At 44.9% G+C, this 27,398-nt stretch overlaps 8 protein-coding genes and 1 non-coding gene across 9 annotated transcripts; 4 read left to right on the plus strand and 5 right to left on the minus strand.

Annotated features, from left to right (window-relative positions):
- Positions 1–1,609: 1,609 nt before the first annotated feature.
- Positions 1,610–2,185, minus strand: ONS95_000358 (uncharacterized protein; the record flags this gene model as incomplete). Its single annotated transcript, XM_058493511.1, has 2 exons — positions 1,610–2,021; positions 2,076–2,185. The coding sequence occupies 2 exons, from the start codon at positions 2,183–2,185 to the stop codon at positions 1,610–1,612; spliced, it is 522 nt and encodes a 173-aa protein (XP_058363711.1).
- Positions 2,186–3,282: 1,097 nt separating this feature from the next.
- Positions 3,283–6,354, plus strand: ONS95_000359 (uncharacterized protein). The gene is made up of 7 exons (XM_058493512.1): positions 3,283–4,934; positions 5,030–5,076; positions 5,126–5,161; positions 5,210–5,264; positions 5,315–5,452; positions 5,504–5,671; positions 5,723–6,354. The coding sequence occupies exons 1-7, from the start codon at positions 4,502–4,504 to the stop codon at positions 6,049–6,051; spliced, it is 1,206 nt and encodes a 401-aa protein (XP_058363712.1). The 5' UTR covers positions 3,283–4,501; the 3' UTR covers positions 6,052–6,354.
- A 139-nt stretch (positions 6,355–6,493) lies between these two features.
- On the plus strand, positions 6,494–9,159 carry ONS95_000360 (uncharacterized protein). The gene is made up of 2 exons (XM_058493513.1): positions 6,494–8,110; positions 8,166–9,159. Exons 1-2 carry the CDS (start codon positions 6,595–6,597, stop codon positions 8,321–8,323), a joined length of 1,674 nt encoding a protein of 557 aa, XP_058363713.1. The 5' UTR covers positions 6,494–6,594; the 3' UTR covers positions 8,324–9,159.
- ONS95_000361 (uncharacterized protein) lies at positions 8,820–9,544 on the minus strand (the record flags this gene model as incomplete). The annotated part of the gene is made up of 2 exons (XM_058493514.1): positions 9,524–9,544; positions 8,820–9,475 (listed from the first exon to the last, which is right to left on the minus strand). Exon 2 carries the CDS (start codon positions 9,114–9,116, stop codon positions 8,820–8,822), a length of 297 nt encoding a protein of 98 aa, XP_058363714.1. The 5' UTR covers positions 9,117–9,475; positions 9,524–9,544.
- Positions 9,545–14,267: 4,723 nt separating this feature from the next.
- On the plus strand, positions 14,268–15,049 carry ONS95_000362 (uncharacterized protein). The gene is made up of 2 exons (XM_058493515.1): positions 14,268–14,570; positions 14,635–15,049. The coding sequence occupies exons 1-2, from the start codon at positions 14,547–14,549 to the stop codon at positions 15,001–15,003; spliced, it is 393 nt and encodes a 130-aa protein (XP_058363715.1). The 5' UTR covers positions 14,268–14,546; the 3' UTR covers positions 15,004–15,049.
- A 1,468-nt stretch (positions 15,050–16,517) lies between these two features.
- Positions 16,518–16,905, minus strand: ONS95_000363 (uncharacterized protein; the record flags this gene model as incomplete). The annotated part of the gene is made up of 2 exons (XM_058493516.1): positions 16,518–16,564; positions 16,638–16,905. 2 exons carry the CDS (start codon positions 16,903–16,905, stop codon positions 16,518–16,520), a joined length of 315 nt encoding a protein of 104 aa, XP_058363716.1.
- An 849-nt stretch (positions 16,906–17,754) lies between these two features.
- Positions 17,755–17,900, minus strand: ONS95_000364. The gene has a single exon. It is a non-coding gene; the product is annotated as a tRNA-Glu (tRNA).
- Positions 17,901–19,374: 1,474 nt separating this feature from the next.
- ONS95_000365 (uncharacterized protein) lies at positions 19,375–19,780 on the plus strand (the record flags this gene model as incomplete). Its single annotated transcript, XM_058493517.1, has 2 exons — positions 19,375–19,462; positions 19,536–19,780. The coding sequence occupies 2 exons, from the start codon at positions 19,375–19,377 to the stop codon at positions 19,778–19,780; spliced, it is 333 nt and encodes a 110-aa protein (XP_058363717.1).
- A 1,343-nt stretch (positions 19,781–21,123) lies between these two features.
- ONS95_000366 (uncharacterized protein) lies at positions 21,124–23,802 on the minus strand. The gene is made up of 2 exons (XM_058493518.1): positions 22,391–23,802; positions 21,124–22,340 (listed from the first exon to the last, which is right to left on the minus strand). The coding sequence occupies exons 1-2, from the start codon at positions 23,325–23,327 to the stop codon at positions 21,538–21,540; spliced, it is 1,740 nt and encodes a 579-aa protein (XP_058363718.1). The 5' UTR covers positions 23,328–23,802; the 3' UTR covers positions 21,124–21,537.
- Positions 23,803–27,398: the final 3,596 nt, after the last annotated feature.

Consider the following 27,398-nt stretch of genomic DNA (forward strand, 5'->3'; position numbering starts at 1 on the left):
CACTTCTTTTGTATCTCTTGATATATATATCACGGGCTACTGGCCCAATGGCAAGGCGTTTGACTTCGAATCAAAAGATTGTAGGTTGTAAGTACTATTCACACTCACACTACCTTCCATGATCCTGAACTAATAATCGTCCAGCGACCCCTGCGTGGCTCAAAGAGATTTACTTTTTGCTTCCAATTCTATCGTTTTGTGTGGGAAGTCATTGTATAATGCAGTTCAAATTTCTTGTTTTGTTCCTTTTCCCGAGTTTCCTCCCCTTCGCGATATGCCTTGCGGCGCACCCCGCGCTTGCCTTCTTCACCATAGCAATCTTCCGCTTCCCTGCATTTGTTGCGGATTTTCACAGTATGATGGACACTTTCATAGAATCTAGCAGGTGGAACCATTTCACCACGCATGCATGATAAAGTAGCCTCCATCTCATTAAGCATCCACTTCAAGAAAAGTGGCTGGCTTTGTTTACTTCAAGGCTTTCATCCAATCAGCGGCAAATCTTACAAGCTTTCTTCAATTCCGTTTTGAGTAATTAAGATCTGGTTTGAAGTTGACGGATTGAGCAGGGTAGTTGAAATTGGCACGCTGGAACTTCTGTTTGCTGAATTTACGTGCCCATGGGATTCTACCTTTCTGACGCTTGCCTCAGCGTCGTGAACGACGATGTGCTTCTGCAGGAGTCAGAAATACTCGCACTGGATCAGCTTCCGGTTTTCCATCGACTTTTCCGTCGGAACCTTCAATTCCTTTCCCGAAATTGTACCCTGAATTTTCCGAGGCCGAACCAGAAGGGCTGTCTTTAAACCTGTACACGCCACTCTCAGTACTCTGCTATCACGTTGGAATTTATCTCTGTCCGACTTGCTGGACTTCCTAGATCATACTGCCGCATCCTTCATCAAAGAAGAGCGCTTTTCACCTTAATGGTGGAAGAATCTTTCTTGTTACAATGTTTGGTATCAGCGAATATTTCCGATGCATTGAATAGCCAAGAGAGATAGTGGCGATTATGTTTGTGATCTCAGGAAGAAAAATCATGCGTTTCGGACTGCTGCTGTTCCATATTTAGGGGACTCGCTTAACAAAACAAGTCGATCGCCACGATCACCAGACGTTAAGGCTGTAAGAATGGTGTACCGAAGCCGGCCTGTAAGGAGAAGCTACAAAGTTCTACAGTAATTGAGGCAGCATGGATCTATGTAATGCATGATGAAAGCATCCCAGAAGAGACGTGTTTGGATTTACCGACTGTTTTGATCACCCCGCACTCCCGCGATCAGATTTCAAGTTAGGAAGCAGTAGAACTGGCTAGTCACAAACAAAAACAATCAAACATTCACATTCAAGGGTCAGAGAAACTCATTCCTTCCATCAAAAATGCAACGCCAGCGAAGCTTCAATTCTTCGCCTACCCACTAAGTGACGGTACACCGACTCGAACCCTGGTTCATCTCCCATTCCTCCTCAAAAATCCTTCATCTTCTCCCAACAGCGAGAGTCCACATCGTGGCAGGTGAAAAACATTTCCCATAAATTAGCCTTTATGATAGAGAACAAAGTCCGAGTTGGAAAAATGTTGTAGTAGTACTGGTATCCAATTGTCTGTTTATGCGGTGCTTGCGTCGAAGCTCAACTTGGTGCTGGGTTGTCCGGCCGCCTTCGTGTCCAAAGCAATGTTGTTGTTCAACTTCTTCTGCTCCTCAGCGAGCTTATCGGCTGTGTCCTCTCCTTGAGCAGCCTTTGCTTGGAGCTCAATGACGGTTGCCTCAAGCTTGAGAACCTTGTTCTTTATCTTGCCGTTCTGGAGAGCGACTTTCTCGTCACCAGTAGCGGCCTCAATGGCGACGTTGAAGGCATCGGTCTCGGCGTCGTTGGCGATGTCATTGACTGATCCCAAGAATTCGATATCGGCAGGGTCAACATTCGCCAGGTCGTTCAGGTCCAGAGCTCCGTTGTTGGTCAAAACAGCGATGGCCTCGGCCTCAGCATCTCCAGCAACGCCTCCTGAGATAGAAATCCTAGAGATTTAATTAGCGAAAACTTTGTAGAAGTATGGCACTGCTGTTACTTACTCATCGTAAGTTTGAGTGGCCAGAACAGCAGCACGCTTGGCTTTTGGTCCGGTAGGAGCAGCAATTGTAAGAGCTGCAAAGGTGGCAACGAAAATGGCGGAGAACTGCATTTTGAAGGTGTATTGTTGAAAGATTATTGGTAGATGAAAGGGCAAAAGAATGAATGTAGACGTTAAAGTGAGTAGGTGAAGTAAAACAGCACAGCTGTGTGGAGAAAGAATGAACAGTAGAACGGATTAATGATTCTTATTGAACTGGAGAGAAAAGAATAGTGAGAACTGGCAGAATCGATTCATCTTATAGGAAACAAATATCACATATGATCGGGTGAACACTGACCAGGCCGAACACGAACCATGCTCGATCGAAAACACCCTCACCGATGCAAATCCGAAATGCTACCAGCTTCAGAGACGGGGAGGCGGTCTTGGCCGCAGTCTGACCAGACTGAAAGAAGCCAATTCTCTTTGGCTGAAGAAGGCAAAAAAGCTTACCAAACATGAATTTTGGTGGAATTGATCCGAAGACTCAACTTGGCAGCAATTGTAAATCTCTTGGTCCTTCTTGGCTGCGACATGACCTCCTCTTTATGTGCTCCGTCTGCTATGGTTTGCGGCTCTCTAAGGCGGAGACTTTCCACTTGAGACGACGATACGGTGGAGTTCATCCAGGAGATGGGTAGTTTTTCCGTCCACCTGGTTAGGATGACCCCGCGATATGCCAACAATACACCCAAACATGCTTCGCTTAAATGGCAGGGTCCAAGCTGAGAAGGTTTCACGGTTTCGCAGCGTCTGAAGTCTGCTCCAAACGAGATATCTTTGCGAGCAATTGCATACGACATTATCAAAACTTCAGATTTCAAATCTTTCATTGGTTAGAGCTCTGGTACTGCTGAAAAAGAAAGTTCGAGATTCCTATAATTGTCGGATCAGAGACCACGACCCTCCGGCAAAGCTGGTGAAGCCTGTGCTTTCTGTAGCGAAGCCCCTAAAAAATCTTGCTTTTTGATGCGCGTTTGCTTTTTGGTGCGCCCTACCCAGAGGCGCAGCTTTGCCGGTTGGGTAGGGTCTGTGGTCCTACGATTAGCCTGTGGTGCCATCTCAATGTTCAGGCGATGTCAGAATGAGCGTTATTATCCGAATCAATATACAGCTAAAGCTTGAGTGCCCTACAGATATGAATTGAGGAGCTTAATTGACTGCCATGAATAAATGAAAGTGGAGGCAGTTCAAGAGCACAGTCTTCCAACACCAACACATTGCGCTGACAACTGATTGCCGAATCATTCACAACACGTGGCCGAGGCAAAATCGGCAGCGCCTGCCAAAGCAGAGGGCACCAAGCAAAATGTAACACAGTATTGATCTCGTACTATCCTGGAAGAGGCGATGGTGGAACAGTCAAAACGTGATCGTCTTCTCTGACAGTTGGATCCATGATGAAACTCGCTTGGGCGTAAGACTAGCCGCCATCCGCCCCTTTTCATTTAGCGATCCACAAAAACAGCCCAAGCCGGCTCTCAGGCCTGGACACCGTCTGAAAGTTGGATCGAACGAGTGTCAAATCAGCAAGGGATGAAAAGTTGCCAGTATGTAAAGAAAGCCTTTGTCTCAAATGTCTCTTACCATCATTATCGACTGAATTTACTTGTCGAATTGCTGTCTTTGTACAATTACTGTCTTGCTCTGCTTGCTCTGTTGGAGTTTTGACTTCGCGATGAACTGGATTATCCAGTATGGGCTCAAAGCACAGCAAGGCTTGAAACTCCAAGCCTTTTTCCATACGGACAAGCCAACTTCCGAGTCCGCCAATACTTCTTATCACCGCCGAGATGCTGGGACGCCCACAAAAAAGATGACCTTTGGCTGAGAGAATCACTTGGTTCTCTTGGAAGTCGCTATTTCTTGCTCCAGTTCCCGCCAGCCAAGTCATCTCCACGGGGATTGTCAGTGGGATGAAACTTGTCAATCTGCCATCTGAACTCGCCTCGAGATATTTTTGACCTTGGTTTCGTCGTTATGTACCCAATAATAGATATTTCTGTTGTTCACTCCCTCATTTAGCCCAAAAAGCTTCGACACATGGAGTTCAGCTTGTGGGAGTCGTGTTTCCAGAGGAATTCGAGCCTAGACTTACCCCAACTTGGCAGATATGAAGCAAAAATATTGTCTTGTCAAGAACTTGGCATGAAATATCAGCCGATGTTACATGAATGCTTGCACATCGGTTTCTTTAAAGTACAGACTTGAGCCTCTCATGATTTTTTTTCTCCATACTCTTCGTTCGCTTCGTGGTTGATCCATTCGTTTTACCACTATTTTTGTTCCATTCACCACCGGCTGGGCCGATTTTTATACATTCCCATCTTCCACTCAATACGTTGGAACCAGACTTCTCGACCTTCATCCTCCCAACCATCGACCATGCGTTTCTCCTCTGTTTTCGTTCTGGGTGTCCAGATCTCAAGCATTGTTGCGTTACCTGCTCACTCGGTTAGACGATCCCAAGTCGATACCATCTCGTACCCAGTAGTTTCTCGCAACGTGGGGACTTCAATTGATGTACCAGTCAAGCGTAACAAGGAGGAGAAGGAGGGTTCTGCTGCTGCTGGAAAAGCTGAGGGAGCCAAAGCTGAGGCAAGCAAGGAACAAGTCGCTGCAGAACCCGCGAAGGTCGAAGCAGGAAAGGCCGAGGGAGCCAAAGGCGAAGCAGGCAAGGAACAAGTTGCCGCAGAGCCCGCAAAGGTCGAGGCGGGCAAGGAGGCCGGAGGCGAGGTAGCAGCCGGCGAAGGCGAGGCAGCGGCCGGTGAAGGCGAGGCGGCGGCCGGCGAGGGCGAGGAAGCAAAGCTTGAAGGAGGTGAGTACCTATATCACGGAATGACTTCAATGTCCTCTGCTTGGCAGACAACATCACGTCAAAACATCTTCGAATTCTGGCTGACCTTAGCCTAGAAAAAGAACTTGTCGGTGCTTTCGGCACAGCTATTCCACTTGAAGGAGTAAGCAAGCAATTCATTGAGGCTTCATTGCAGCGGCTAACATACACAGGGTGATATCAAACAAGATGCAGTCTTCACCAAATCGGTAAGTCAATATTCTTGAAAGTGCAGACAGATTCTAACAGAACTCCAGGCCACTGGTGCATTTGAATTCGAGTTTCAATCAAAAGCCGCTGATGAACTTACCGGTAAGGGACTCATAGAATATCTCGGTGCTATTCGCTAATGTACTCCCCAGTCACCGAGAACAAGACACCCGCCGCACCTCCAGCTGGCTTTGTAGCTGTCGAACCCAGCTCGTTCCAAGTTGCGCTTGGCGTAAGCAAAGGAGCCGGTTTGACTTTGTCCAAGATTGACTACATCTTTGATGGCACCAGTACGTGACTTTCTATACCACCTTTAACCTCGCTAATCAGAAGCCCTCTAGACGCAGCACTTGCCGCAATGGATTTGACACAAGCAAAGATCGGAAAGCTCTGTGCAGATACTGGCTCTTTCGTCATTGAGGAAACTCTTGGAGAGCTTGAATTTGAAGCCGAGGAGAATGAGGTTACTTTGAACCTCAACAAGGATGTCACTGCTGAGGGCGAGTGGGGTAAGTTATTGAACAGCTTCGGTGCTTTGTATTAATACTGACTGGATACAGGTATCTTCCTACCTGCAGCAGCTGCTGGGGGTGAAGCAGCTGCAGGTGAAGGAGAAGCCGCCGCAGGTGAAGGAGAAGCCGCCGCGGGTGAAGGTGAAGCCGCCGCAGGTGAGGCAGCTAAAGGCGAAGCAGGTAAAGGCGAAGCCGCCGCAGGTGGAGCCAACAAGAATGAAACTGAAGCAGCGAAGCCCGCTGAGAAGCCAGCCGCCAAACCAGCTACTGAGGAGGCTGCAGGAGGCAATGCGACAACAGATGTCCAAGCTCTTATCGATCAACTCCGGAGTGGGAGAGCATCAGTTCCAGGTTTCGTTGCACCTCCTAGACGCTGAAAGGCTTGAGATCTGCTTGTATTGTTCTTCTGTTTGTAGTGAATATCTATTGGGTTTAAAGGAGATTGGAAAGAGAGTTAAAACTTGAGTAGAGAAAATATTCTGGAATCGATAATTATCATCAAAGCGTACCACTTTGATGTCCAGAAGTTTCGTTTCCTTTCTTGGTTTGCTTGTGATTAATATACCTGAATGGGCGTCTCTGCAGATTTCTGATTCCAAAATTGGATGCATCACACATGTGATCATTTTCGCCGGTGTATTGACGTTTCAAATCAGGGAAAATTATCAAACATGAAAAAGAATGACCCTTACTGTGGTAAGATCAAAAGGGGCTCGGTTAGCTGGGGCTCGGGTATGGATCCAAAATAGAAACGGGTACGGAATATTTTTAGCCTCGGCAACTAGTGTTTACCCCGCCAAACTTTCTCTCAACCGCTCCCCACTTTCCCCAGCTTCACCTAGTCCGCTCACGATGATCCGTTATTGTTCTATACCAGGGAGTCAGTCAATCGCATTGTCACAAACTCTTAACTATTCACAATGTCCTCGGAAGCTCCCTGGAAAGCAATAGCCCAGCGCAAACGTGCCGAACTCCGGTCCCGGATCCCTCCCTCATGGCTCCTAAAGTCTCTCCCCTCTGCAGATGTCCTTGATGTTCGCACGATCCCTCGAAGTTGCGGCATCCTTACCTCACACGAACTCTCTATAACCTCCTCCAATGATGCTACCTCCCTTGCTGAAGCTATTCGAGCTCGCTCGCTCACTGCTGAAGAAGTAACAATCGCATTCTGCAAGCGTGCAGCCATAGCTCAGCAAGTCTGCAACTGCCTCACAGAGATATTTTTTGACGAGGCAATTGCACGCGCAAGATTTCTTGACGGAGAATACAAGCGGACAGGGAAACCACTTGGTCCACTCCATGGCGTACCCATATCTTTAAAAGATACTTTCAAGGTTAAAGGCTACGATGCTTGTATTGGATTTGCGAGCTTGGTTGGAAAACCCGCGGCGGAGAACTCTTTGCTAGTTGATATATTATTGGAGCTGGGTGCTGTTCTATATTGCAAGACGAATGTCCCCCAGACTCTGGCAGCTCTCGACTCGGACAATAACGTCTTCGGACGAGTGCTGAATCCTAGCAATAGGAAGGTCACCGCTGGAGGAAGTTCTGGTGGCGAGGGAGCACTGGTTGGGATGCGCGGGAGCGTTCTCGGAGTCGGTACAGATGTCGGAGGCAGTATCCGCATCCCAGCAATGTGTAATGGGGTTTATGGTATCAAACCAAGCGTACAGCGAGTTCCGTACGTGGGTCAAGAAAGTGGTGCTAGAGAGGGAGCAAGCAGGATCGGTTTGAGTGCAAGTGCTGGGCCCATCTCTGTCAGTATACGAGACTGCGAGCTCCTTCTTAAAGCTGTATCTGACGCTAAGCCCTGGGACCGAGACCCAAGTCTTGCCTATGGCCTATGGGATGAGCAGGGCTTCATGCAAGAGAAGCCGCTTTTTGGCGTCATACGGACAGATGGTGTAGTGACACCTCTGCCTCCGATAAAAACTGTACTCGATGAAACCGTTGCTGCACTACGCGCATCTGGCGTTGAAGTGATCGAAATTTCAGCACCAGCGCTCCAAAAGACGCAGTCCCTCGCCAATAAGTTCTTTGGTGTTGAAGGTGGCAATACCGCTTTCGATTTGCTCGAATCAACAGGTGAGCCATTAATCAAATGGCTGAGCACTCGCATGAGGAGGGGAAAGCATATGCCAACAGACCGCTTGATGGATATTCAGGCTCAGAGAACAGCACTGGAGACCGAGATGCTTAAAATTTGGCGAGACCCGAAAACAGGGAGGCAGGTAGATGCAGTGATTTGTCCCGTGGCCCCGCACCCTGTGCCACCAATTGACCGCTGGAACTCTTTGGGATACACGAGTAGCTTCGTGCTTATGGATTATCCTGCTGGCACTCTGCCAGTGAGAGATTTTAACGAGAAGGATTTAAATGAAGAAATCAGAGGTGGCAATCCTTTAAATCCATGGGATAAGGTGAACAAGGAGTTGTGTAAGTTTCGGACATCCTTGCAGTGCCATTATCAACAGACTGATTATCATACCAGGGGATGGAAAAACCATTGACAGGAAGGTTTACCTCAACACAAAGCTTTCTGTGCAAGTGATAGCGCCGAGGCAACAAGAGAGGAGGCTGTATCAAGCAATGGCATATATCGACAGTATTTTGCAGAAGAATGTCGATGGATCTCGAGCGAAGCTGTGAAAATACCAATTACCGAATTGGATAGGCACTGTCTTGCCTGATAGGGCGGCCTACGGCTACAGTGGAGACTTTAGCGAGAAGACCCCTGAAGATATGTTCCTCGGCTCTAGTGATTTGTTTACTTCAAATGAAAATCATCCCAGCAAAGCCAGTCACAGTGAACGCGAATGCCACAAATACGTACTATTGTTTGGGATGGTGATAGAGACACGAGAAGAAACATGTTTTCGATGGGAGCTATGTGTGCCACTTTTATGTGTCATTGTTTCCTGGTTGCCGTGTAGTATATTTACAAGAAGAAAGAAATCCGAGACTAGAGTCCCTGACGCGGTAATGACTGAGACCTGGAAGTCCACCAATTTTCTTATGGGGTCCAGAAGGATTGCATCCTGATTTTGCCTTTCCATCCCCCTCGGGCACCACCATATCCATCCTCGAATCTCCAACCTGGCCATCGCACCGCCAACCCTCACTCTCCCAAAAAGTCTCTCCTGATCTAATAATCACTGTCGCTGCAGCTCGAATAGTCGGAGTCACTATCATGGTGGGTGCGCTGCTTCAGGCTCCTTCTCACATTCTTCTTGTAGTACTTCTTCTTGCACTGGTTCTTGGGGATGCACTGCTTCTTCTTGTGGCTGTATGTATAGCCCTTGCCGCACTTGTGGAGGTTCCGCTCCTCGACAGGAGCGCCGGCTTCAAGAGCTGCGCCTGGAGCTGGCTCAGGGTTGGCGGCAGGGGCGGCGGCCACACCCATGGCGATGAGGAGGACGGTGAAGAGTTTGGAGATCTGCATTTTGATGGGGGGTGGATGTGGGAGTTGAAGAATTGATTGAAGTGAATGTGAAGTGAGATGTTGCCTAAGCGAGTGCTGGTTGGTTTTGGTTTGCTTTGTGGAGGAGGAAGATGTGATCTTGATGATGAGGTTAGAACTTGACTTGAGGTGGGAGAGGAGGGAGTCTTTATAGAATTTCTCCTGCTTTGAGCATCTGATATTCTCTCATCTGCGATTCCTAGTCGGCAACACTCACCATTGATTTTTCATGGCATTTGGTTACTGAAGCCGTCTTTGGATCTACAGATTCACTAGAGATATCTAGCTGCATGTGAGGACACAGCGAAATCTAGCGCGGCGGCACGAGCACTTTCTCAATGCTGTATCAAGTCAGCTACTCTTACCAATGCAGATCCAATGAAGATTACTTCTGGTCGCCAATGTTCGTCTTGTCCGCCAAGTCTATACTATTTTCAATTTGAGTATCTGCAGCTGAGCATGATCATCCGCTACGCGCAGTGATTTGCTGCCCCGTGCACCAACCAAGAGGATGCAGAATATTCTAAATGTATGTAAGCAAGATCTTTGAGTTGTTTGTAAACTAGCAAGTCTTGATTCTCATTTAGTTGAAGACTTGCCTTCTTCGAAAAGCTATTCTTGAAACCTGTATTCTAAAAGCTGTATCATTTGTTTATCCTCATCCTCTTCTCAAAATCTAAATTTAGCAAAAGTAAACAGATACAAAACTTTTGTCGTGGTCCGGAATGTACATTCCCAACATCTGATCTTAAGCATCAACACCAGTCGCAGAAGTCAACGGGCACGTCCCGTCCCCAAGACCATTTAAAGTCAATACCCCTCCCGCCCTGAGGCTCCGTGTGGATCTTGGCGTATGCCGGCGGCAAGCCTCAACTTTACTTAAGCTGCACAAGCGAGCGGGGAACATCCACAAGACATCACCAGTCGTCCTCCAAATACCCAATCGAAAATTTGACTACGGAGACTAGGGACTTTCCGCTAGCCCCTGTCGTCTTCGAATATTTCAGAATAGGGTATAGCTGCGACTACAATGCTATAGATCGACGAATATTCGCTATATATATAGGTCTAAATCACGATGAAATGTTCGTTTGGACGAATATTTAGATTCGTCTATAATACTCCTTTCGTTTACTATATCTAGCTTAATCGGCTTCGCTTATCCCTTTGATCTTCAAATCTTATATATCTTAGGATAGATTGGACAGGAGCTTGACGTAGTAACCTGACGATCTTTAAACTTAAAGAAACGTGACTAACTAAAATACCCTATATGTGGCATTCTTGAGTATTCGAATATCGTTAGCGCAAGAGGTGCGGAAAGTCTCTACTTTATCCGCACAGACTACACATCAATCATGCGATTCTCGAGGTTGGAAGCGGGGAAGATCTGTTACCCATTCCCAAAATCGAGAGTATAAAGGACTGCCACTCGAAGCGGCATTGACCGTTGAATGGAGTAGTGAACGCTAGTTCTTACTAAATCTCTATTAGGCACTTAAATTACGTAATATACTATATAATATTAAGGTTTAATACTATACTAACTATTTAAACGAAATAATGAAAAGTATTTTAAAAGTTAAAACTATTATTATATAAGAGATTAAATAAGAGATTAAATAAGAGATTAAATAAGAGATTAAATAAGGGATTAAATAAGAGATTAAAAAGATAATTTAAAAAAAGGATAGGAATTTAAATAAGAAATTAAGTAATATCCTATAAAGTAATAATAAGTTAAAGATTAAGTAAAGATTAAATTAAAAAGTTAGTTGAAATAAGTAATAGAACTAAATATATAAGAGATCTTAACTATATTTTAATTATAGCCTCTTTTATTATTCTTTTTTTATATTTCTTTATATCTTCTTTTAAATCTTTTTATTACTTCTTTTATAAGTTTCTTTTATAAATTCTCTTTATAAATTCTCTTTATAATTCTCTTTATAATTCTCTTTATAATTCTCTTTATAATTCTCTTTATAATTCTCTTTATAATTCTCTTTATAATTCTCTTTATAATTCTCTTTATAATTCTCTTTATAATTCTCTTTATAATTCTCTTAACTCTCTTTTTATAACTCTTTTTATAACTCTTTTTATAATACTCTTTAAACTGCTTTTTAGAACTCTTTTTATAACGCTTTTTATTAGTCTCTTTATAATAATTTTTAAAACTCTTTTAATAAGTCTTTTTATAACTAATAACTTATTATAATAACTTATACTAATAACTCCTTTTATAATTACTTTTATAACTCCTCTTATAACTATCTTAAAAACTATTTAAATAACTTATAACTTCTTTTTAATAATATCTCTTATAAGTACTCTTATAACTCTTTTTATAACTCTCCTTATAAACTATAGCTCCTTCTAATAATCCTTTATAATAACTTTTCTTATATAACTTTTCTTATAATACTTTTTATAATACTTTTTATAATACTTTTTATAATACTTTTTATAATACTTTTTATAATACTTTTTATAATACTTTTTATAATACTTTTTATAATACTTTTTATAAATACTTTCTTTAATACTTCTTATTAAAACTTATTAGTAACTCTTTTTATAAATACTTTTATAACCTTTTTGATAACGTCTATTATAGCTTCTTTTATAACTTCTCCTTAAATTACACTTTTATTATTATTATTATTATTATTATTATTATTATTATTATTATTATTATTATTATTATTATTATTATTATTATTATTATTATTATTATTATTATTATTATTATTATTATTATTATTATTATTATTATTATTATTATTATTATTATTATTATTATTATTATTATTATTATTATTATTATTATTATTATTATTATTATTATTATTATTATTATTATTATTATTATTATTATTATTATTATTATTATTATTATTATTATTATTATTATTATTATTATTATTATTATTATTATTATTATTATTATTATTATTATTATTATTATTATTATTATTATTATTAAAGGTAGCTAGACGTGAAGTAGCCGGACATAAGGTAGATCTTATCTAATATATACCTTAAGCTATAAGGCAAAAGGCTACACCTAATAAAATCGCGTTAGGTAGCTGCTTATATCATTGGAAAACATTATTAACCAATCAGAGAGCAAGGAAAAACGCTTAGCAAAAGTTAAAAATTTAACCCCCTCTGCCACCTAAAATCCGGCATTCAATCTGCCTCACGTGCGGGCGCGAGAATTTAGTAGAACTAACGTTCAATAAGTTTAGCGCTTTCATTTGATAGGATCGCATCCAATACGCCAATCTTAAGATTAAGGTTTAAGTTTAGATTTGTAGTGTTCCTGACATGACATGATCTGATTAATGTGTGTAAGCTTAACTAGGATAACGAGCTGGATATCTTGAATTGCGGGTTAGTGGCTTGCTGAGCACAGCTGGTCGCGTGCATCTCCAGCCTCTTACGTAGCTTGATTCTGTTCACCTGAATTCACTGTTAGTGTTGAAGTGAGTATGCGAAGAGCAGTACATTCGGAACTTGGTTGGTCTTTTTTTGGTCATCCCGGCTGGTGTGATTGTTGTGCTGCAGAATTCACTCGGATAGCTTGAGCAAGTAATGGGCCAGTTAAGTGATGCAGTATTCAGAACAAGACAGTCAAAAGATCAACTCAGGCACACTAGCTAATCAGAGACGAATACATGGCTTGCATACTGCCAGGGAGCGCTTTCCCCCGAAAGCATGCATACACGAGAATTAAGTTTTGGGGTCTCTGGCTCGGCACCTAACTTACAATCCAAAGAAGTTTAAGAAATGCACGTAAATTGGGACTAAAGAAGCTTGGGGACAGGAAATCAAGTTCATCCACTCGACTTCGAGGTCCTCGGACTGTGCCAACAGACAGTGCACAGGTAGCTTGCAAAATATTTGCTTGGATCTCGTTCTATTTTCGTACTCGGCATGGGAAATAGGCACACTTACATATCAAAAAGGAAAAAGGTATGTAATGACTTGATGGATGGTAATTCATGGAAGTTGGACGACGAGCAGTGACTGGAGTTGAGTTACAACAAACACTGTTGAATGATGAGCACCCAAAACCATCCAGCGCCAAAGCAGGAACATAATCTCAACCCAAGCAGATCCCGCTTCACAAAAGACACTTCTTCGACATCAGATGAAACCCCGCATATGCTCCTCCAACCAGTAGCCTAGGATTTTAGATAGTGAATAATGACGCTGCAGGAGGCCGAGCTGCTTCACATTTACCGTGCTCTGAAGAGGGAAAACTCAGACAGAGTTCGATCTTGGCTACTAAATTTAACTGACCAAAAAGGTCCAAGAAACCTAATATCCCAGCCATCTTACCACACGAGCCCTCTTGAGGTTTATGTATGTCCCAAATTTGGTAGCCAAGGAAGCAGATCTAGCTTCTTCGTACCAAGAGTCCAAGACACGGCTGGCTAGGAGAATAAGTTGCGCGCTCGACCACTCACGGATCTCCGCTTTAGCCTTTACAGCGCTGTACTGCGGGATGTTTATCAGATCATCATCCCGTAGTGTATCGTAGTGTAAAGTATGTTTTCTCAAGTATCCCGTAGCGGGGAGAAAGGGCACGATGGGACCTGGTTATGTATAGGTTTCATTTTGGGGGCAAGAAAAATTGTTGAAGAGATATTGTGAATCTATTTACTTTTCTGTAAAGTGGGTTAGACACTTATTCTGTTGAAGCATCTTAAAAAATTTGATCGATGGCTTCATGGCAATTTTCAAGTAACAGATGAAGAATCACAGGCTCAACAGATTTTGATTTGATAAAACAATCTCCATAAAAGTTAGTGAAAAATACCCTTTCTGGTAAATTAATCGACATGCGTAAGTATATCAAGGTGAATCTTTTCCGAATATGAAATGTATCATTTCATTAACTGTCAACATCATGAGATCCTTTATTGTAAAGCTGCCCCTCGCCACCAGAATCGTGCCAAGCCTCCTTTATCAATCACTCATCCTCTGAAACGCATATTCTTTGTGATCCAAATATGTGCTGTTCCTAGGTGAATCGGTGCCACGTCTTGTATTGAGTTAAACCACCTTCTTTGTTGTTCTCCCTATTTAACAACGAACTCGTTCTCACGTCTTCCACATATCTCCACATCCTGGCTCTATTGTTCGTCAAACCACCCGACGAATCTTTGTGATCACTAAGCGGAGCTGCAATCCCCACTTCACCACAGTGACACCACTTCATAATCAAGGCTAAGCAACAGCTGGCTCAGTCTCCGTAGCCCACCTCAGGATCACCATGTCGAACCCACCAATCACCAAGATTACCGACCGACTTTACCTCGGCGACAGCAAGAGTTCTCGTGATCGCCAAATACTCAACGAGCACAGCATTACCGCCGTGGTCTCAATCAGTGTGTGGAGATGGGTTCATTGGAATCAGCCTTGGTACAAGGAGATCATTCTGGAAGGGAATCATCTCTACAAGCAGTGTGCTGACAGTATGACGCAGGATCTGCTGCCCGAGCTCGCAGAAATTTGCGAATTCATCAAGCAACGTCTGGAATCCGGATCTGGTTCTGTCCTCGTCCACTGTGACCGAGGTGTATCACGGTCTGCCACGGCTATAATCTCGTATCTCATGCAAACTTATCAGTACGACCTCGCCACCGCCTTGGACTTTGTGGGCGGAAAGAGAAAGATCAAGCCAAACGCGAACTTCAAAGAGCAATTGGAGGTATGGGGAGCGGTTGAAGGCAACATTTGGGAGTCTACCGGAGTTCCCAAACCAGAATATGCGGCATATCTGGCGAAGAGAAGCGAGAGGCTGAAAGAGAGAGGGCTGACTGGAAACGAGCCACTTGGCCTCACGTCGTTGTAATCAAGAACCTCTAAGAGTACAGGAATAGGTCACTGGGCTAGCTGGGAGACCTACTACCTACTACAGTATTGAGGACAATGAAAGCACTCTCGCGATCACCAGAGTCTCGATTTCTCATGTCGTCTTGAATTGAGCCAGAAATATTACCTCTACCTACACATGGGATATTAGTGCCTCTGAGAAAACTTTAAATCTTATAAAAATTTTAGACTATGCTCTCTCTCCTCTTCCAATATTTATCGTGCTGGCTGTGAGATCTGAGTCACATACGATAACCAGATGCATGGAATTACGTTGTTGCCAATGGTGCTGTCCCGACGTCACCGACTCATGAGTTGCTCGCTTACCAAATTCCGTTATGTTGCTTCACACGTCAATCGAACAGTTGACTCCTATCTCAATCCTTCTGATTGCGGTATCTGCTCACGATGTCTTAATTCTTGGTGAACGCATTCCGCAATACTCCCAACAATCACCTATTCTCCAGAATCGCCAGTAACTAACGTCAAGGGTCGGCGCATTCTCTGACCTATCTCGAACTCATACCCACGATGCCACTTCGAATGTTCCTACAGGATGGCTACGACCTTCTTCTCACCCAAGCGTGAGAGCGTTGATTGAGACTTATGAGATAATTCCCAGATGAAGGACGCGTGAAGTGTCATCGGAACTCTTTTCCCTGCTTCATAATATACGTTAGCATAGAAGTACATTACTCTACAAGCCTACTTATTAAGACAACCCGTCCCGTCCTTTGGCAGAGTCTATGCTAAATGTGGTGGGGGTACCATGATCTTGGAATTGCTGAGAAAGATAAAACAGTTTGAAAGCCGATCATGTACAATCAATGAGTTTCTTATGTCACTCGAGGTTCATGGAAGTGAAATTGGGCTTGGAACTTTGTATAGCCAAAATCATTGATCAGACCTTCACTTGATAAACTACGTAATACACGATTTGTCGCAGAAAGTGTAGCCCAAAAAGGGTTTATCGAGGGCGATAAGCTATGCCAGAAGATATCTCAGGCAAAGCTGCGGATGTGCGGTGACCTGCGTGAATCAAAAGTGTGCTTCGGAGTGATGTAATAGAACAATCATGAATGTGCTGACATCAATATTTTCTACACGTTATTCGTGAACTTCGGAGGGATGATACAGAGACGACCCCCTGACGATATGAATACGACCCCCCCCCCCCGCCCACTTAACTAAGCTATGAAAATCAGTACAACATAGGCGATGGGTGTCAAGCCAGTGCGTAATTTACAAAAGCCTGGTTAGGTGGTTAGTTTGCAACGACAAGCCTACGAGTAATTGCAGCATTAGGATTAGGGCTAGGATTAAGGTTAAGGATAGGATTAGGTGTTGAAGTAAGAGTTAGTAGGATATCTTTAAAATTCGGGCTACTTAAGGAGGCAGATCAATTGCAAGTAAGATAGTAGATTCTGAGGATTCTGCCGCATTTAATGTGAGAGGGGGGAAGGGGGGGTCGTCTCTGTATCATCCCTCGAACTTCTAGAGGTTGGAAACCGAGCTATCGGAATCGGTATCGGATCTTGTGTCTGGGGTGGGGTTCTTGAGTTAGTACTTTACTTATACTCTTGGGATCGGGAGCTTTTGGGGTTAGCCACTTACTGTCAATGAACTTGTACCTGACACCTTGATACTCATCGGCAGGTCCTATGCCGCTTGACGCCAGCTTCCTGAGCCATTGCTTGAGGCCCGGAAGTCTGAGATTGATGCTCTTGTAGCCCGGGCCTGTGTGCTGACCACAGAGCGTCACAGGGCCCCATTTAACAAGTACCTCTGGTTTCTTGCCTATCATTGTTGCATCTGCTTCCTTGAACTCGTTTGGAATGCCATCATCAACGAGGTCTTCGCATTCCTTGATCAGGTTCGACATGTGGGACAGAGATGTGGTTGGGTCTCGGCGTTACTGCAACAAATGTACACGTGCTGGGCTGACTGGAGTTGCTGGGTCTTGGATTGGGTGTGCTGTAGTTGATGTAACTCTACAAGGGGGAAATCGCCTCTATATACACTGTGACGATAGTTGAAGACATCTTTGTTACTTGTTCTCTGTTTCATGGCTTGAATGAGTCTTGCAGGTAAGAAAGAGACAGACGCCACTAGAATACACGCGAGAAATTTTGCGACAAAGAGATGTGTATACAAGACACAATAACGGCTCAAAATCTTGTTGTTGAAGATATTGAGGACGATCGGCGCCTTTGTGCGCGCCACCCAGATTCAACCACCGATCTCATTGCCGACTTGAGGCTCATAATAAAAGTTTGTTCTAAATGATTCATAGGATTGTTCAAAGCGCTAAACTTCGCTCTTATCAAGCAAAAGTAATCCACAAATGCATAAAGTACTCACAATGTACGTATTTTGATATGGATTGAAGAAACTGCAAAGTAAGTGTCACAGATCTTCTCCGAATTCTTTATCATCCAGAAGCTCGAAGAGATACGTTCACTGCATGTGCCGGCAGAATCGCCAGGCCTTTGTCCTTTGTAACATGGAATCGCTTCTTCGTTTAAAATAGGGGAATAAATAAAGGCAAAGGTGGGGGGTCCGTCGTTAAAATCTCGCTTAGAGCTCGGCATCCGCACACCTGAAATAATTTCTTGAAGGCTCAAGAAAATAAGAGAGCGGAGTGAACATGAAATAATACCACTGCTCTAAGAGCCAAAAGCATCAAACGTTAGATAGAAACAGATCTATTGAAAAACGAAAAAAAAAAAAATGATCAGGCTGGGGCTCGATCCCAGGACCTTCTCGGATTTTGTTACAGTAAACTGTTAACGAGATGTGCTGTGAAGAATTAGGATTTGATAGACATGACACTTGAGAGGCAATGGGAACATACATAACCAACTACACCACCCGACCATGTTTGATGTCGTGAAAAGGTCTTAGCTGGGTTATCAAGAAGGGAGAGAAAACAACACGGGAGTGGATCATTATTGAGGGGAGAAGGTGATTAGGATGTAGATGTGGAGAGGACTCAGGAGGGCTTTCTTCTCAGCTTTCCATGAGTGAGAGATCGGCAGCAAAACCCACTGCTGTTGACCAATTGCCAATGCTACCAGACTCTTGTGCTCGTGCTTCCCATTTTATGAAATTGTGCTTCTGCCCAGCAAGAAGAGGAAAAAAACATCAAACTCAGGTGACAAGGTTCTCATTCTGTGCTGCAGAGCGTTGATTGGAGAGAGAGAACCTGTATCCGGCAAATGAGAACCGACAACCAATCATTCCATCTACTGACAATAACCTGCCACTCCAATCGCAATGCTCATCGCACTGTAATCCTCCCCAAAACAGAATGCGTGCAATTCGCCTCAGCTTTGCTAAGTCTCAATACGAGGTTCTTACAGGGTGGATGTGAGGTGATGTGAGGTGATGTAAGCTCTAGCTGCTCTCACTCGTCTCTCTTATTCGGGAAGCGAACCTCGAAGCGACAAACGACGCGCGCAGACGAGAGACGAGATGTACGTGAGCGGCGAAGAGGGTGGGACGAGTCCAAACAGGATCCAGGATTTTCCATTTCCCTCTTCATTAGGTACCTCCATCTCTATTTACCAATCACCCGATTCCTGATTTCTCTCGGAAAGGCTGGACCTTGACGATGTTGAGGACCCGACGGATTGGGTGGCTTGCGAGGGAGTTTATTTGAGAAAGGAGGGAGGGGTAAGTAACGAATAGAAACCACTTCACGAGCTCCTTCCGTCTTTGGAAATTGTAAAGCAATATTTTCTAGGTACACAGACGGGGAGAAATAGATTGCATGGAATGCGATATGCAACAAAGACCTTTTCTGTCTTCTTCCTATGAAAGTATTCTTTCTTTCCATCCGGTCAAAGAGGGGCGGTATCGAACTCTCTACTCCACTCGCTACCGACTAACGAAAGAAATAAAGAAGCAGATAAAGTGGGAGGAAAAATAGATTATCTCACCTACGATATGCAACAAATATTTTATTCTGTCCTGCTTTTTGATCTTGACTTCTTCGCTTTAGGCTCCATTTCTTCTTGAAGCATGAATGGAGTGACACCGACGGGAATTACCTATCGACTCCACTCGCTTCTCCTGTCTCCTTGTAGAGAGACCAGCGAAAGGCAATGAATGAACCCAAATAATGGGGTTAGTAAAATAGATTACCTTGCCTACGACGTGCAACAAAGATTTCATTCTGTCCTTTTCGGATCCTTTACTTCCTCGCTTTGGGCTCCTTTTGTTCTTGAAAGCATGAATGGAGTGGCACCAAATCATCTACTTACCCCACTTCCTCCTCCTATTTTAGAAACTTTAAACCCATACTCTAGGTACACAGACGGGGGGAAGAATAGATTGCCTCACCTACGATATGCAACAAACTGCTTCCTCTCCCCCTCAATTCCTTTTTTCCAATCTTCTCTCTTGCACTGCATTGTTTTCATCAATTGCGATAGCGGGTACGTGTTCTCCACTTTGAAACCTATATCCTACCCTACCCTTATGCGAACAATGATAACTCAAATCTCATAGATCAGAAATCAATATCTTTGTGGATAGCGAAAATAGATTACCTGGAATACGATATGCAACAGAATTCTTTCCGTTCTTCTTTGTATCCCTCTTCCGGTTTGTGTTCTGACGAGGGGGCAGATATCAAAACAGCTCTGCTCGAAAGCAGCAGTGCACACACTCAGTCTCTTTCACAAACCAGAGCTTGTATCCAAGCACATTTTCCCTTATACTTCATTCAATATGGTATTCAAAACGAATGGTAGCTCCTGCCTCTCTTTCTATTCTTCCATTCCTCTCTTCCTCTGTAAGCCATTTCGTCCATCCCGCACCGAAATTCAACCCATAACACCCCAAATCGACAAATCCACAAACCACTACTCCGCACAGTCAGAGCAGAAGGAGAATAAATAGATTACCTAGAATACGATATGCAACAAAACCCCTCTTTCTCTACACTCCTCCCTTGATCTATCATTTCTTTTTAGCTACCTAGTTTTGAGCCCTTCTCCCCCAGCTGAGTCAATACCTACCCCCTGCATAACCTAACCTAACCCTCCGTCTTGAATGATACAAAATCAAATGAACAAACTCCCCCCTACGGATAGAAATAATAGATTACTGTACTTGCAAAAAGCAACAGAGGTCGGTCCTTAAGGTCTCCCGAGTCTTTCAAAACATCGATCTTCGCCATCAATCCATCAATCCATCCATCCATCCATCCATCCATCCATCCATCCATCAATCAATGACCTATTCTTTCCAATCTACCTACCTCCTATCAAGTATCAATCTGAATCCCAATCAATCCAATCAGTCCACTCAACCACTCAATCCAATCAATCAGAACTCGTTCCCCCCCCTTGCTCCTTGCTCCTTGCTCCTTGCTTCTGCTATTCTTCTGATCATTCGAGATTGATTACCTGTACCTAGGTGATTGATTACCCCAAGTCTACAGTACATTACATTAACTACTCTACCTAAGTCTACATACAGTAAAATTAATTAACCTACCTTGTTCCCATCCCATCCCATTAGTAAAAAAGCTTCCACCTGTTCCACTGTCAGGCAGGCAGGCAGGCAGGCAGGCAGTCAGTCATTTTTTCGGCGGTCCACCAATAGGTCGGCGTACCTTACCTTACCTTGCCTTACCTTAACTCGCCTCGCTGCTTCTCGCCTCCCCTCCTTCGTCTCGCCTAGGAAACAGCTAATTGCTTGCTTGATTGATTGATTGATTGATTGCATGAAACGAGTATTGATTATCGATTTAATTATTGCATAGTGCGACGGAGATGAGGGAGGAGGGGCTGTAGATTAGATTGTAATTTACGCTAAAGTTAGATTACTTAAGAGGAAAACTAAAATAGAATCATAATGATACATAAGCAATAAAGGTAGATTCGATACTGGCTCGACTGGCCAGACAGACAGACCTAGATGACGCTAAATATTTCAAAAACTTGACCGTCTGACATGCTTCATGACTTCATGAATGCTTGTTCATGAGCTGCTGAGGATACCTTAAACAAACATTAGGTACATCACATGAAAACGAAGTCACTGGGAAAGGCGAGGAGGGAAAATTTGACAATTTACAAGTTTTTTTTTTCGTATCCTTTTTGATTTTCAGAGTTCTTGATCTGTGATTTTAAATCATCTCAAAGTAGAGAGTTTGAAGTTCTATAATATATGCGCAAACGAAACCAAGATGGATAATAAAAAAGACGTCGAAGATAGTTAACTTCTGTTGCCCGTCTGTAACGCTCGCTCCAATTCCCTATCCCATTTCCCAAATCCCATCCGAAGTAGAAACACACACTTTCATATCGTTCAATCCTCTTTCTTACAATCCCTATCCTCCCATACCAAGAACTAATGAAAAAGAATACAAGCACAAGTGGCAAGTAGAGTGTGTGATGATGGTGATGACAGAACGCCAATGTGCTGCGTCGTTGGAGACGGCACTAGAAGTATCCCACGCTAAATCGCAGCAAGCAAAGCAAATACAAGGAGACGGAAGAAATTACAGATGCATGGTCAAGGACGTCAGTCGCTCAACACAGGCATCCATATCTCTCGCGAGTCTCTCGGCGCGCCGGAATGCTGCATTTGAGGCGGCGTCATCGGTCTTGGTAACGAGTTCGTATTGCGATGGCTTGATGGAAAGGTTGGCGAGGAAGCTGAGGTCCATTTCTTGCTTAGGTTCTGAGGCGGTGGTGGCGGAGACTGGGGTAGAGTACAGAGCGAATGCTGGGTCGGCATCAAATTCCTCGTCCACATCGACATTGACCTCGACCTTCTCTGGCTCGGAGACGGGAATGCGCTCGATCTTTGGAAGCTCGACCTTCTCCGCATCGCTGGTGGATGGTGAGAAGGAGGAGCTCTTGCCGGAAAGGGTCTCGGTATCGAGGATGGTCTCGGGGAGGCTGAGGACGGAGAAGACTTGTGGCTGGTAAGAGTATGCGCCATTCAGATCAAGCATGGAGAAGTCCAAGGGCTGTTCTGGAATCATAGTCATGCCGATGTGTTGCTGCTGCATTTGTTGTTGTTGGGCTGCATATGGGTTGATGTCTTTACGCACGCGTTGTTGAGGTTGTTGTTGCTCGACTTGCTGGGGTTGTTGCTGGACAGCCTGTGCGGTTTGGGCAGCGGCTGGGTTTGATGCAAGAGTGTCGAGGAAGCCGGAGAATGATGGTGATGAGAGGAGCATGCGGGTAAGGTCTGAAAGACGTGTGTTCTCCTCCATCAAAGCTCTGTTCTGGGCACGGAGATCCGTGTTCTCGTTAACCTTTGCAGCGATTTCGCCTTCGAGTTGGCCAATGTATTCTGTGAAGAGTTAGCAGTTGTTTGATATGTCCGATAGTACTTGTTCTTACCCTTCCTTCTTGATCGGAAAGCGCGTGCGGAGACCTTGTTTCGGAGTTGTCTTCGCTCCTTGCTGCTAAGCTTCTTTCCCTCCTCACTTGCAAGTAGTCTCTCATCCTCATCCATATCCTCCTCATCCTTTCGTGCACGTTGAACGTGAGACATGTTGTTGCCATTGTTCGAGGTCTCGTCGCTACCGACACTGCTGTGTCTCATCGAGTTGAGTAATTGAGAGATCTTCTCCTCGACAATAGGATCAGTCACAGTTGATCCTCGGGCACGCTGAGGTTGCTTTTGTTGTCCGACCATGGCGTTTTGTCGTTGCTGTTGGATGATTTGTTGCTGTTGCTTTTGTTGGGCTTGAGCCTTGGCAAGAGCGGCTTGTTGTTGATGCATACCAGGCCAGAGACGACCGACATTGCTTGTCTGGGTTGGTAGAACAGCTGGAGTAGCGATGGTGGATTGAGGGTTGATGAACTCTGGTGATGCTTCTGGATAGAAGAATGCTGGTTCCTGCTTCGGCGAATCGAAGTCCATATCCATATCTGCGAACCCGGTCTGGTTTGGTGCAGTCCCAAAGTCGAATTCATCGGTTCCGTTGTAGCCCGATAGATATCCATCTGCAAAGCCGTTGTATTGGTTCATTTGGTTGACAGCCAAGGTGCTGGCTACGGCTCCTTGAGGGATACCGGTTTGTTGTTTGTACATGCCATAGTTATGACTTGGACCGCTGAGATCCGGTTGACTGCTTGATGGGAGGGTGGCAGGTGTGTTTGATACGGCTCTGGATGTGAATTGACTCTTGTTCGCTGATGGCGAGATGGATGGTGATTGATAGGACAATTTGTCGTACTCGGAGAAGTCCACCAGCGAGTCCAAGGGGTCGTGGCAAGAAACCTGGGAATTGCTATGCGACATCGAAGTCGACTGTTGTGATTGAGTTGACATTGCTGCCTGTGTTGGTAGTAGATGTAGATGGAGATACCGAGACGAGTCGGTAAGTTTTGGAGGATTGTTTCTTCGATGGCGTGGAGTTGAGTTGAAGTGTTAAGGATAGTGCAGTGCAGTGCAGTGCAGTGCAGTGCAGTGTAGATGTTTGGGAAGCGAGAAACTGAGTAAGGCGATTGAGGCAGTAGAGGGGGAGGGGGAGATGAGGGATGGGGGAGATGAGGGATGAGGGATTTGGGTGCCTGATGCAGACTTGTCAGGCTCGAGCAAGGGACGCGTGGCCCTGCGGAAGCGCCAATGCTCAGAGGCCGACGGGGTCTCGGGGGTATCTTAGCGAGTTCTTGAATCCGTCCGCAGCAGAGCAGAGCACAGCACAGGAGCGATGCGCTGCTCGGCTTTCGTATTCCAAACAAGTGGCTTCTTGGGAATGCGAGGAAGAGGAAGGGGCTGAGCGATGCGATGCGATGCGATGCGATGCGATGCGATGCGATGGAATGAATTGAAATGAAATGAAATGAAATGAAATGAAATGAAATATGAGATGAGCAACTCAATCAACTGATTCCTTTCTTGTGTATTGGTTATCGCTGATATTGATGGAAAGTTGCTAGAGTTGAGTGCGTGAGAGAGGATTCGGGCAATTCAAAGAGTGCGAGCAGCTGGCTTCAAGACTCAAGAGGCAGCGGAAGTTTGAAGGGTGGAATCCCCTGCTTGGCTTGGCTGAGCCCCGTCGGACAGTCGGAGCTTCCGCCCATTGCGGACGTCCTATTGGCTGGATCGACTGGGTGTACTTTCGTGACGCCTCTTCGGTCATGCACTGGAGACTGGCAGCAGCACTGCCCCCAAGCAAAAGCAAAAGCAAAAGCAAAAGCAGGGACAAGCACAATGGTGGAGCGAACTGACCAGTCACGGCTGCTTACTCTCGCATTCTCAAGGACATGGCCCGGCCGCGTGGCAAGAACTAGCTCTGCCAGCCAAACTTGAACTTGAACTTGAACTTCCAGCCAGATCCAGGACACCAGAGGGAACAAATCAAAAGACGAGTCTTGGCCAATCATAGAAACTTCCAAAGGAGCGGATCCTTCAATGCCCGACATTACTGTATTATTCAACCAACTCCGGTATCAATGATTGGACAATGGAAGCATCGAGCCGCTGACTGAGCAGAGTCTCCTGCCAAGAATGCCTACATCGGGAAGTGGCGGGAGTCTTCCCACCTTCTCCGTCGACCTTCTAGCGGCTTGCCCCACCCCCATCAAGCATGACTGGAGGTGGAGGTGGACGTGGACGTGAAAATCTCCATGGTGGACGCTCACCAAAATAGCATCATAAACATCACCACTTTTTGTTTCATGTTTCAAGCCATGCCACCTCAAGTCAACCTCCCTCTGGAAATTCTGGAGTCGGGAAATCCCGTTCATGAAGACTGCGCTGTATCCACGGAGAATGGCATAATTCAAGCATCTTGATGAGGGAAATCCTCCGATGATTTGCAGAGGACATTGAGGATAGTGATTCAACATGGACCAGAGAAGGTACTTGTTGAGATGGGCTCATTTTTGATTGCAGTATATCGAGGCTCAAAAGGATGTCTGTAATCATGCGAAGTTGCGAGCTTCAAAATTCGCCGGGAGGAAGTTAGAACCGGTACCGAGAGGAAATCATACTCACGTATCAAAGTCAAAACAGGAAGTCCTAATCTATCTGCCGACAACCGAATCTCCCTGTTTCACAACACCCAGCTCTCATGAAAATCAGACGACAGATCTTCCCGCAAGATGCTCACGAAACACTCCGATCTCCAGGCATAATACAGTACAGTATCAACTCCAGAATCCAGACTTTTCCAAAGCTTGACTGACCTCTCCGCGTTTCCACTTTCTGCTTTCTCAGAAAACCAAGGATCCAACATCCAGAACCACGCATAAACCTGCCTCAAGCTCATCTACTCGGATCACCCCACATCATGCAACCTGCTCACCATCATTATTCAAACCAGGCTAAATCATCGCCTCCGAAAGTCCAAAACTTCGGTCCCGAGCCTCATCAAGTTTCTCCTCCGAGTCCTATCCCGGCATAGCTGAAGGACGCCTCTCTCAACGGCGACCGGCTACACTGCCGCTTCCTCCCTCCACAACATGAGAAAAATCAGCCTTACGACTCGCAATCCCGCTTGCAAAAATAGATAGAGGGGAAGACTTTGCACGCCAGCGTCTGGTTTCTTCATGCTATGATGTGTTTCACCTTCATTCCAGTACTCTGGGACGCAAAATGTAAGACTAGACTGGTAATAGTGGTGAGTTGAGTACGCAACGCTTTTTCTTTCGTTTTCTTCAGTGACTACCCTTCTCCCAACATGTATCGGCAGTTTATTCTGTCATCTGTCAGTATGTCATGACACTTCTTGGCATATGTCCTCCTGGATCTGAGATGCTCCTCCTGAGCATCAACATCAAAGTATGCTCATGGATACGAACCCCTTGGCTCGGGCATGAACCAAATGATAACAAGCAAAAAGTCAACAATTCAACCCCAAAAGAAGTCGCCAGGGAGAGAGCAGAAAGGGACCATACGAAGCACGGTTGACATGCGGAAAGAGAGTTAGTAGACACATCCGTGCCGACAAACTCTCTTCGACTTCGTAGGTTTAGTCTCCCGAGTTCCGGACTAGGAATATCATTGCAGCATTATTCGAGCTCACCTATGATCAAACAAACCACTCTGCAACCCAACACTCTGCAGCTTTCGATTGATTAGATCTTGAAGGTAATCCAATCGGTTACCAGAGAAAGCCTTCTCGTTGCTATTGTATCACCACACTCAACTCTCTCACTTTCTCACACGTTTCCTAGCATCAAGCTCTTCGGCCATCAATCAAAGACCTCCGATCAACAGCTCTCATCACATGTCACCACCTAGGAGATCTTCTTCGCGTTTTCTTGTTTGCCAACCAATAAGTCAAAGCACAGGAAAGTAAAAGGTACCTCTTCGGTCACGGAACCCGAACCACCTTACCCATCCTCTGCATCCATCCATTCTATCCACTACAATCATACCGACCCCAGATATCAAAGTTTCCAAGATCATCGCCACCTATTCCCTATTTCAGCAGTTGTTGATCTCGAATTGAGTATCATAGCGGCATATCCATTACCACAGCCTCACTGTCCTCGTCTTGACTTCTAAATATATACAATATCATTTCTTCTGTACCCACCAGCAGCACACATTCTCCCCCGCCACCCGAGAATCTCGCGTCCCCAATCCTTTTCAGCTACTTTCTTCCTCCTCTCTCTGTCTCATCTCAAACCCCCGAAAAATGGCTCTTCAAAAAGTCACAAATTGAATAAAACAGTCCTCCTTACGTTGCCTCTCCATATCAACAGAGTCAACCTTCAAGCGGACAAACCGTCTGAACCATCCACAGCAATTCCAACCGAACCACCAGAAAGCTTATCCCCTTACAATTAGTAACCCCCGAAGTAAAGCCACGCGTAGACCTCCCTTCCTCAAACCCAAACTTGCGGTTCCCAGATCCGAGAAAAATGCGAAGTTCTTACCTAGCCTCCTACCTGATGGAACTCAGACTCGGGATGTGGAGAGTCCTCGGGAAGTGGGATACGCTACGCTACGCTAGTCTTACCTTGCGTAACCGACCCAGAAAGAAAAATCTATTTTAGACTCTTGCTGAGGGTTAGGGATGAGGGGTGGTTAAAGCTCGGCTGTGATGTCATTGAAGAGCTCATACAGTAGTTTGGAATGGTGCTGGGTGTCTGGGCTGTGTGTTGGAGGAGGGATGATCGATTGGTCTGGACTGGAGTTTGAGGGGAGCGGTTCTTGTGGATTTCTTGTGAGTTTCTTGGGGCGTGAAAACAGCAAGGAGAGGAATGGTGTGGGGTGGTTACGGTCAGGTGACTTATGCGTGACTTGAAAGCCGCCCTGAGGGTCTTGGTCTTGGACCGTAAAACGAAGAGGAGTTGTGTTCACTCTCGATATAAGACAACCGTACAGCGTGTACAGTATTCCTTCCCTATGTCTTCTCAGATTGAAGCTGCAATACCAGTCCGATTA

Source organism: Cadophora gregata (assembly GCF_030347475.1).
Source record: "Cadophora gregata isolate MNR1 chromosome Unknown scaffold_1, whole genome shotgun sequence".
In the NCBI taxonomy this organism is placed as follows: Eukaryota; Fungi; Ascomycota; class Leotiomycetes; order Helotiales; family Ploettnerulaceae; genus Cadophora; species Cadophora gregata.